The sequence below is a fragment of the Eretmochelys imbricata genome, chromosome 3 (assembly GCF_965152235.1).
Source record: "Eretmochelys imbricata isolate rEreImb1 chromosome 3, rEreImb1.hap1, whole genome shotgun sequence".
Classification (NCBI taxonomy): domain Eukaryota; kingdom Metazoa; phylum Chordata; order Testudines; family Cheloniidae; genus Eretmochelys; species Eretmochelys imbricata.
Genome location: NC_135574.1, coordinates 177139994 through 177151578, shown reverse-complemented (window position 1 = coordinate 177151578; position 11585 = coordinate 177139994). Strand labels below are relative to the sequence as shown.

The 11585-nt window shown below is 46.5% G+C and overlaps 1 protein-coding gene across 2 annotated transcripts in view; it reads right to left on the bottom strand.

Moving 5' to 3' along the window:
* Nucleotides 1–10583, bottom strand: part of MSH2 (mutS homolog 2) — a 94830-nt gene extending 84247 nt beyond the window's left edge. Inside the window, exons 1-2 of one of the 2 annotated variants that reach the window (XM_077813884.1) lie at nucleotides 10347–10583; nucleotides 654–808 (exon numbers count right to left, since the gene is read on the bottom strand). In XM_077813884.1, coding sequence (XP_077670010.1) covers nucleotides 654–808; nucleotides 10347–10575 — 384 coding nt within the window. In that variant the 5' untranslated portion in view covers nucleotides 10576–10583. The remainder of the gene's footprint in view (nucleotides 1–653; nucleotides 809–10346) is intronic. The other variant, XM_077813883.1, reaches the window with a different exon arrangement.
* Between the last annotated feature and the right edge of the window lie 1002 nt (nucleotides 10584–11585).

The following is an 11585-nucleotide window of genomic DNA, read 5'->3' as shown; positions in this document are numbered from 1 at the left end:
AGTCTCAAATTATGTTACTCTAATCCAGAAGTGTCAAAACACCCAGCCTGTAATTTGTGGACAACAGGACATTCAGATTCTACAGTTTTAGCTTTTGGTTTAAAAAAATGTCTTGTCCTAATGGTTGCAAAGAAAGCCTAAATGTGATTAATACAATGTTGTCTTTGGAGCGTGAGGATAGAAACATTTTGGCACCTGTAGTGTAGTGATTTTTTGATGCTGTAAAACATAGTAATATAATATGCTGTATATACATGCCTTTTTTTTTTTTTAAAAGGCACAAAGGGACAAATGAAATACTGCATGCTCACAGTACATAAAATAGACAGGGTTCTAACTTTTCAAACTATTAAGACTATACTTGCAGAAAAAAAATATGAATTTAAACCTCCAGCTATACAGTAAGTCAGTTGTCCTGAAACTCCCCCAGAGCATCATATGGCACACCTGCAGTGCAGGATCCACCCACCATGGAGTAGCGGGGAAATGCTGCGACATACGGAAAAATATGGACATACACCCCCCCACCCCCCAATCATATGGCCAACTGGAGGCACTGAAAGTCTGTAAGGAAGTTTGAAACTGGATGAATAGAAGCACAGTAAACATCTGCATTTTTTCCACTTCAATCATATGGAGATAGAAAATTGTACCTTGTATGCCAAATACCAGTCATTCTCTTTGGTAGATTTACTTCCTGCTTTGTTCTTGTAAATTTCAACTCTGTACTGACGAACCAGAAGTAAATCTCTCAGAAAAGATTCAAAGTTCATTTTACTAAGCACAACACTCTCGAGTTTCTGATTTCCTACAGGAAGAGGAAAAGTGAATAAAATATTTGTAAGGTAAATGTAGCTATTGGTTCTCTTACATACATTCTGTAATTGAGAGCTCTGCAAAGGATAAATTTAATAACCTTTAGAGGATACAGTATTATTTTGACAAGCAAGGAAGAAGTACGCACAAATTCCAAGAACCAAAATAAAAACATCTCACTTAGTTGTAAAGAGTAGGCGGATTTCCAAGTGTTAAGAACAGCTACAGATTCTGTAGAAAACTTGATTGACCCAGAAAGAAATCAAGTCAATTTCAAAAATTTTCACTAATCTATAAAATTGATCTACTTTTCCCTCGATATGGGTTTTACCCTCAGATTTTCTAGTTTGTCTTTCGCACTACACAATAGTTTTTCTGAGCAAGGATAGTGGAAACAAGCTACAGTTTTCTCTTCAGGGGAGTACTACCAAAGATAACTCATCTCCAGCAACCAACTCATGAAAAAGTCTGTTGTCTACATTAATTCAAGGGACGGCCTCCTACTATATAGTGACCTGAATTCTGCCACAATAAAAAATAAAATAAAATAAAAGAGTTAAGAGCCTGCACATTAACTCAAAAAAATGTATACATCACCATAAAGCCCACTACCCTAAGGAAACTATATGTAGCTGACAAAATTCTTGGTTTTACTCTTAAGTCCACCAAATTGGAAGCTTTTCTCTCCTTTTTATATCTTTAATAAGTATACCACCCACTTATCCTACAAATCTTACAACTATAGCAGGATTTTAGATTGTTTTCTTCATTCAGAACTCAACCAATAGCCATACAAATGAGTTACATTAGAATCAGAGGAAATGGAAACACACGCTGTTAAGCTCTCTCTCTGCCAATGCAGGATTGCTCATACAGCATGATGTTTAGTATTTTGTTCAGTCTGGTTTTAAAGTAATTAAAAGAGGTGATCATCTGCAGCACATGAGGAATGTGTGAATGAAGTTTTACATGTGACCTTCATTCAAAATAAAAGTTATACTTTAGGACATTTGAATACTGTAGCTGATACTCAAGAGTTAAGTTTTGGTTAAGTTTAAACCTGGAACTAAGGAAGAATATAAATGTATGCATGCATGCATGTTTAATATCTTCTGGATTTGAATGTTTATGAGCTTTAAAATTTGTAATACACTGCTCAATAAGTCTTTACAGTGCAAATAAAGAAAAAAAATCAAAGTTTAGCCATGTATTACAGAACAACGTTTTCCCTCTCGATACAACTGAGAGAAAAATTACTATCACTATTGTGACCGTGTCATTCAGATTTAGTTTACTGAATGTGAACTAGTAACATTACACTGTACAGTAACTCCTCACTTAACGTTGTAGTGATGTTCCTGAAAAATGTGACTTTAAGTGAAACGATGTTAAGCGAATCCAATTTCCCCATAAGAATTAATGTAAATAGGGGGGGTTAGGTTCCAGGGAAATTTTTTTTTGCCAGACAAAAGGCATTATATACATTTTAAACAAGCAATTTAATACTACAATCATCATTGCCGAGTATGAAGCGTGGTTGAGGTGGTGGAGTCAGAGAGTGGAAGAAGGTGGATTGTCCGGCTGCTCCTCTTGCTGAACTCGAAAAAACACATCTAGAGATTGTTGTTTTGCTTCCCCTCCCCCCCCCCTTTTTTTTTTTTTTTTTCCAAGTGAATGGCAAAGCTCCTGTGCATTTCACAGACTTTCATGGGAGCAGGGCCAGGTTCTGTGCATCTCTGCGCCACTTCTCCCCCTTGCTCCAGCGAAGCAGGCGCTGGAATGCTACTCCTGTAACTTGCTTTGGGCGGGCTGCCGCCCCCTGTGTTCTTACCTCCCTCCAGCGAAGGGGGGGAGCAGATAAAACATTATTTATTCTGTAGCAAGACAGCAAGGCAGGGCCTCTGCTGTGCACCGCCCGCAGCTGCTTTGCAGGCAGCCGGTGGCGTCGCAAGCACTTGGTGTAGAGCCCTATTCCCGAGCAGGGCCGTTGGGCCACAAAGCAACAGTGAATCGCTGGGGTGGGGGTGTAGTGTGCATGTGCTGTGTGTTTACAAACTTATTGTGCGTACAGTACTACAGTTGGGAGGTGCCCCTACTTTACCCCGCACAGGTACAGTCCACTGGTACTGGAGACAATGAGGCAGGGCAAGGAGGCTGAAGGTGCTGTGGGCTAAGAGAAGCACGTTGCGCAGCAGCAGCTTCCCCTACTCTGCAAGCACCAGGGGCGGAGGACTCAAACCTCGGCCCGGCCACTCCACCCCTTCGCCCAAACCCATACCCTTAACCCGCCTCTTCTTTCCCCCCACCTTTACTCCGCATGCCGCGTCCTCGCTCCTCCCCCCTCCCTCCTGCCAAGGGCAATCAGCTGATTTGCGGTGTTCAGGAGGCAGAGGAGGGAGGGGGAGCCTGCGCACCAAGTTCTTGCTCCTCCAGCCTCACCCCTTTCTCCTCAATGCCGCAAGCCAGCTGACTGCTACGGGCAGTAAGCAGGGGAGGAGGGGGAAGGCGCTGATCCACGGGATCTGCCGGTGGGTAGGAGGCACTGGGGCGGGGGGGGCCTAGGGAGGCTGCCAGCTGCGGAGAAAGCAGGCAGCCAAACAACATAATAGTGGAGCATTGCACAACTTTAAATGAGCATGTTCCCTAATCGATCAGTAACGTAACAACGAAACAACGTTAACCGGGACGACTTTAAATGAGGAGTTACTGTATTTAAAGCAATTCCTGATCAAGCACAATACGATGAAGTGAGCTGTAGCTCACGAAAGCTTATGCTCAAATAAACTGGTTAGTCTCTAAGGTGCCACAAGTCCTCCTTTTCTTTATACTAAGGCCTGGTCTACAATGCACAGTTTTGTCGGCAAAAGGCAGCTTTTGGCAATGAAACAGTAGAGGTTTACACACTGCAATGCCACTGTCAGCAACAAAATAGAACCACCTCAAAGAGAGTCATAGGGCTTTTTACACAAAAGTTTTGACACCAAAGTGCCTGTATAGACACCACACTTTATTTTATTGCTGTAACTGGCCTCGAGAGGGTGTCCCACAATGCCCATCCCAACCGCTCTGGTCAGCGGTTCCAACACTGCTGCCCTACAGCCAGGCAAGCAACTGTCCACCCCTCCTCCTTTAAAGCCCCGGGAATTTTTGAAATTCAACATGCTGTTCGCTCGGCATGGAGAGCTCACATCACATCTTCCCAACTGACCTTGTTCCACACAGCAGACGCTCTCCCACTTGGACCACTGCGGAGCTGCTGGATCTGGGGAGAGGCAGCTGTGCAGTCCCAACTGCGTTCCAGCCATAGGAATTTCAGTACCTATTGGCAGATTTCATGAAGCTTGGGCAAAAAAGGGCTATGATTGGGACATGCTACAATGTAGAGCAATGACCAAGGAGCTGAGGCACATGTACCAGAAGGCGAGGGAAGCAAACCACCGCTCCGGCGCTGCGCCCCAGACCTGCCATTTTTATAGGGAGTTGGATGCTATCTTCAGCGGCGATCCCACCTCCACCACCAGTAGCCCCATGGATGAGAGGAGACACCTGGTAATTGGTTTTGCTTTGTGAAGTGCAGAGGTGGGTTGATGGCATAGAAATGTATAAGGCTGGCTGTATTTCTGTGTGCTGGACATTCCCCTGTGCAGCTAAGCAGTATGGCAGAACAAGGTGCTGATGCACACTGAGATTTCATGGGAATCCTCCAGAGATCTCTAGGAAACTTTTCTGGATGTACTCGCCAATCCTCTGCCAAAGCTTCCTTGGCAGAGCTTCTGTGTTCCTTCCCCCATTGAAGGAAACTTTCCCACACCATTCTGCAAACACTTGCAGGGACCAAAGCAGCACACAGGCAAACGGCATAGGGACCGGGACGGAATCTGCAAGTGTGTAGTAGATGCACGCTTGCTCACTCTCAGGAGTGAGATATCTGCTACAATGACCCCCGTCTGTGGAAAAGGATGCAAAATTCAGAATATTGTCCCTAGTCAACTGCACTGCGACCCTTTCATATTGATTTTCTCTTGATGTAGAATGTACCTCCTCCTGGGATAAACTCACCATGCTGGTCAGTGAGGAAGTGATGTGTGTGTTAGTAGAGGTTTATTTTACTGTACTGTTTCAATCCTCTACATGTACTTAATCATGCTTCTGTGTATTGTTCTTTGTGCTTCTGCAGATGTGCCCTTCCAAGGCACCCTGTACACACCAGCAGAGCACCTCCAACAGATAAGAAAGCACCCAAGATGGAGCAAAGAAGTGACATTTCAGGAGATCATGCAATGCTCAGATGCAAAAAACAGGGAACACAGGCAGTGGAGGGAAATCAAAAGGCAGGACAGAAAAGAATATGAGGCTTACAACAGGAATGCAATAGAGAGGATGATAAAAGTTATGGAGAAACAAACCAAGATGCTACCATCCTTCATAATGCTCCAAACTGAGCAGATGCCTGTCTGTCCTCCCCACCAGCATATTCAAAACTCTTTCCCATGACTTCCCCAAACTCCACCCGTGAATTCCTTTCCGTTGTCTAGGACTTCTTGCTTTCCCGCTCACTCCACCCCACAGACATCTTTTCAAATGACAGCTGGACTTATGCACAGCTCTGAAAGTCGGCCCTCCTCTGATACCTCCTCTCCCCATAGCAATTGTGGGCGTGGGTGCGGGTGGTGCTGTATTTTTTTGTACAAGAAAAGCGAAGTGTTTTTTTTTTTTTAATATGAACTCTGTTTCCTGCAAATTGTGATAACACATGGCAGCAACAAACAAGCAAGCAGTTAAATCATTAGTTTATATTGAATCATAGGCCACAAAAAATCACAAGTTCCTCCTTGCAAAACTTGATTTCATTAAGCATTGTAGTCCAGAGCATAGCAACATACATTACTGATTCTCATCTTCGAAGTGTTGCCTCAAAGCCTCCCTGATTTGAACTGTCTCCTGTTGTGAGCCCTCCTAATAGCCCTAGTATCTGGCTGCTCAAAAGCAGCAGTCCACCCTTGAGCAAACTTTTTCCCCTTACCATCACAAATATTGGGCAACGTGCAACACGCAACTACGGTCGTGGAAATATTATCCTCATTGAGGTCTAACTTGCCATAAAGGCATCGCCAGCGCGCCTTTAATCTGCCAAATACGCATTCCATGGTCATCCCGCAGCTACTGAACCTATTGTTGAATCGCTCCTTATTGCTCTTTAGGTTTCCCATGTAAGGCTTCATGAGTCATGGCATTAAGGGGTATGCCAGGTCTCCCAGAATCACTATGGGCATTTCAACATCTACTGTAATCTTCTTGTCTGGAAAGAAAGCCCCAGCTTGCTACTTTCTGTACAGGCTGGTGCTCCCAAAGATACATGCATCATGCACCTTTCCAGACCACCTCGTATTGAGGTTAGTGAAATGCCCACAGTGATCCACAAGTGCCTGCAACACCACGGAGAAGTACCCCTTACTATTAATGTACTCCGTCACAAGGTTGTATGGTGCCAATGTTATACCAATAAATTAAAAACCAGCAGGATCTTATTAAAGAGGAAAAGACAAAATACCACATTTATTGTGAATACAGAAAGAATCATAGTAAGCAGTTATAGCTATAACATTCCATTCAGTCTCATATTTATTCACACATTCATTCATACAAACACACACACACAGGTTCTGCAAGGTTGTTATCATAGTTACCAGCCTTAGAGTTGCTCATGCCAAGCCACTGGCCAGGTGACCTGGACATGAGGAGGGAGCAAGGCCTTGTCAGATGCTCATCTGATGCTCCTGGAAGTTGGTTTGCAGAATCAGACCCCAAAGTTCTTGCTTTCTAGAGTCCATTTTTATAGGAATTTCTTCCTATGCCAGTCTATGGGAATTGCTTCATCATGCTGTTGCTGAATCAATCAGCAGATAGCACATTCCTGACGGCTCCGTGCTGCCAGATGTTATCTTGTTCTTTGGTTCTCCCATTCTTGAGGCTGTTGGGTGGATTCCAGTCTGCCCTCCGGGGGGGGTCCTCTGGTTATTTTCACTTGACGCCTTCTTCAGCCGATGGACACTGGATTCTTAGGCTGGCACCTCCCTGATCATTCAGTTATTATCCACACCAAGCATCCATCCACATACATCCTCTATCTCTATTTTAATCACAATTGTTAATACAATAAAAGGACAGGGAGTCTCTGGGTGCTGTTTCTGTTGTTACAGAGTATTGCTTTGAGTCTCTCTCTCTGTGCGAATTGCTTTGAGAACAGACTCTGTCTTAGAATGTACTAACGCAATTAGCAGCTTGCAAGTTTCACACAGAGGGAGAGAAACAGTACCAAAAACCAAGAGACCTCTTAATTAGTAATACCCTGGAATTTAAACTACGGCGAATCAAACTCATTTGTGATTTTAATACAGAACTTCTTTAATATGATCCAACACCAAAACTGGAAAGTGTGCACCATCTATCGCTCCTCCACAGTTAGGGAAACCCATCTGCTATTTCACATGCCAAGAGTCACGGTCTTTCATAGCAGGATGCAATTAATGGCCTTGCACGCTTGTGTTAACGCAGCCCCAACGGTTGACTGCCCAACTCCAAACTGATTTGCAAACAACTGGTAGCAATCTGGAGTCGCTAGCTTCCACACAGTGATCACCATGCACTTCTCCATTGAGAGCAGCTCTCATTTGGGTATCCCTGCGCCACAGGGCTGGGGCGAACTCAGCACACAGTTCCAGGAAGGTGACTTTCCTCACCCAAAAGTTCTGCAGTCATCCCAGACTTGCATAACGATGCCATCCCGCCACTCAGTGCTGGGTTCCCATGCCCAAAAGCAACAGTCCATGTGTTCAGTGGTTCCGTGAATGCCAGAAGTTATGTGTATTGCTTCTATTCATGGCACACAGCAGGTCAGGCAACCGTGAATCCTGCTCATATTGGAACTTCACGATTAACTGCACTGCCGTTCGCAATGTGCTACTGACAGCTAGAAGAGCATCTGATAGCAGTGCAGGATCCATTCTTTCAGACAGGTGGCAGAGCGAGCAGAAAACAAGCAACACTGAAAAATGCCTTGAGCCAAAGACAGAAGCACATGGAATGCTGGGATGGAAAGCAGTGCATCATGGGACACTGAGCCCAGACTCATGATGTGCTGCGATCCACTCCGCCTTTCCACAAGACCTAGCGGCAGAAGGCGGACAGCTGAACTGTGGGATAGCTACCCATAGTGCATTACTCTCACTGTTGATGCTACTGCCCCAAGTGTGGATGCGCTCTGCTGACAGAGGAAGACAGTGTGAACATGCAACAATGATTTTCTTTTAGCACATTTTTGATCGTCAACCAAACTTTCAGTAAAAAAAACTGTCAGTGTAGACATGGCCTAAGTTTGCCTCTCACATTGCAGTATTTTTCTGGATATCATTCTCTTTGGGCTTATCTAGATGCTCACAATATAAGTAACACAGGGAGGAAACGGAAAAAAAAAATATGCACTATATAATTAACATGCTAAATTCATTGCTGCAAGGCATTACTTGGCAAACAGCCTAATGCAATTCACAAATGGGAATTCACAGTTACAGCCACTAGAGACAACAGTACGTGGACTGCACTATGCCTCAAAGCATGTTGGTCAGTTATTACAATTTGGGGGGGGAGGGACATTAAAAATATTGCCAATCATGGTGTAACATTGCACTACACAATTGGCTGGATAGATTAGGAACGATTTAATTCCAAGTGTCCTATCACCCTAGGATTATGGGAAAGGCAAAGAGGAGTGCTTACATGAATTTAGGACAAAGTTTTCTTGCTTGGGTATCTAAAGTTAAACACCTAAAGCAGTGGTATCCAACCTTCTTAGCTTGGAGCCAAACATTTTATTTCAAACAGGTCAGGTGCCACATAATAATTTAGGGGAAAGTCTGTCCCATTACACTTACTTTGCAGACCTAGGGGAACTGGAACCACCCACAAATACCTAAGATTAGGGAAATTCTAAGCATGCGTAGAGCCAGCGCAGCAAGTTTCAATATCTCCCTTCCCACAACCCTGGGTGCAAGGCTGGGGGGAGCGTGTCATACTCTGGCTATTCCTAGCTGACCCGCGGTCCACTGGGGAAATACCCAGTGAGCACAAGTTACAGCAACCCAGAGACCTATAAATACATCCGATGAAGTGGGTTCTAGCCCACGAAAGCTTATGCCCAAATAAATCTGTTAGTCTGTAAGGTACCATCGGACTCCTTGTTGTTTTTGTGGATACAGACTAACAGGGCTACCCCCTGATACTTAAGACCTATAAATAAGCACTTATTGGTCTAAAACAAGTGCTTAGACTTTTAAATGTCAACGTGTGTGTCTAATATGAATACAGGTTTGGAACCATGGCCCACAAGATCTTTCAGAAGTGTTTTAAACCTAACCGAACATAATTAAACCACAAGTCTTATCCCCTTAAGCAACCATACAAGAGATTTTCATTCCTGAACCCAAAACATCAATACATTTCTTGCTTAGAGCCAGCCCAGCTGGCAGCCCCCAACACACTGCTCTCACTTCTCCAACTAATCTATTCAGTCCTGTATTTCTCGGTTGTACTTTTAAATGGGGGTCACTGCATAGGTGGTTTGTTAAATGTGTAATCTGAGATTTCACTCAATTTAATAAATTCACCAGAAACAACACATGGCAGATACGGTAAAGAAGCTTACTCTGCAATATGGCAACATGCAGTTAAATAGAGTGATCTGATGATTACAGTACTGTATAATGCTAACTAACAAATCCTCACTGTTGTAATGATTGTTTAGTCCCCAATACTGACACAGCAAAAATTTGTGGACCTGCTGAAGCTTCCTAAATAGTTAAAAATGCATCCATAACTGAGGTCACACTTTCTGCTCACTCTCTTACATCCGATGAAGTGAGCTGTAGCTCACGAAAGCTCATGCTCAAATAAATTGGTTAGTCTCTAAGGTGCCACAAGTCCTCCTTTTCTCTTACAGTGAGTCCCTCAAATGCCAACCATGACCCAGAATCCTATGCACCAGCAGCAGGCGCGTTCAAATCTGGGGCCTTGGCAGCTAATCAGAAGGCTCTGGAGCACATTTAAGAGCCAAAAACAAACCCACGCCAGACGAGAAGAGGGGCACGTTCACGTAATCAGCGAAGCGCCAGGAGGGACGCAAAGGGCTACAGTAACAACACAAGGATAACAAGTGGGTATGTAGAAGTTGTGCGGCCAGCAGAGAACAGCCCAGGACTGACCTGGGGGCAAGCTTTAAGCAGGACACCCACCCCACGTCCTTTCACAGTTACCCTGTGAGCAGCGCCCACATGGGGAGACTCTACTGCTGAGCCCAGCACACCCTAACCTACAGCTACAGTCACACACGAGACCCCAGCGTCCCCAAGCACAGGGCCGCCCACCCGGCTGCGCCCCGGCCCTTGGCCCAAGCCGAGATTACCCCCCGGCCGGCTGCCGCCCCGACCCGCGCAGCGCCGCCCTGCCGGGCCCCCGCCGCCGGACCCCGCCAGTACCTGGGCCCCCCGCCAGCAGCCGGATGACGCCGCGGGTGCGGAAGAGCTCGCGGGCGGCCAGCAGCGCGTCCCCGCCGTGCACCGTGTAGTGCTCGCCGCGCTCGAAGAAGCGCACGGTGGTGTCGGGCTTGTCGGGCAGCGCCAGCACCGCGCGCACGAACCCGCCCTCGGCGCCCGAGCCCTCCGGCCACAGCGACTCCCCCGCGGAGACAGGCGCCGCCGCCGCCATGCTGCAATCTCCCGCCAGCACCGCCCCCGCTCCCCGCCCGGCTCCGCCAATCACCGCGCGGCCGGCACGTACGGCGCCCGCGTGCCGCGTTCTATCCCCGCCCCTATCCCCAGGGCGGGCGGCGCTCCCGCCGATCGCTGTGCTGCGCGGCCGCGCTGCGATCAAAGGGGAGGAGCCCTGGCCTGCTCCCTGGCAACCGCCGGGGGCGGGGCTGGCTCCCGCAGGGAGGGTTTTGCCGGGTCCGTAGGGCGGGGGAGCCGCCCGGGGCGCTCGGGTTGGCCCTGCCCCCAGCCTGGTTATCCCCGATCCCTCTCCGCCCGCGGTCCCGCCGGCCCTGCTGCCATAGAACCACCTTCTCGCCAAGTGTTGCCCGGCCCCCGGCAAGCCGAGGGCCCCCGTTTGTGCCCAGGAGATCCTTTCGTGCCTGGCACCCCCACTTCCTGAGACCCGGGAGACCTCGGGTCAACTCCCCTGGCTGGGGGGGAGCCCATAGTGCCAAGCCCAAGTATTCCAAAATCAAGAGAGGTTTAAAAAATAATAAGTGTTACGGTCTTTTAATTTGACTTCTGGTTTTTTGAGGTTTTTTTAAGGCTTTTTTTTTTTTCTCCAGGTGTTGCACCACAACCATGAAGATGAGAAATGTACATTTATTTTCAATGAAAACTTCCCGAAAACTTCAGGAGCTGGAGTTTTTAAAAGAACGCTTAATACTGCAAGACTGGCTGCAAAACTCACAAGAGTTGGCAACGGAAGGGAATGTCTGCTGCAAAACAACCAGCAGCAAAAGCTAACATGGCCATAGCCAGTATCACCATGCTGCAGATGTACCAGTACATGCTGCATTGATCTTGAATCAGATTTGAGAGCAATCATAAGCTCATGCTGAGGTATATTCTAATATTTATATCTAAACCAGTGACCCATATCCTTTATCAGTAGGGTGTACTTTGCCCATATTACAAGAGTAACCATGCACAGGGTCATACTCATACCCTGTGTATAAATACATA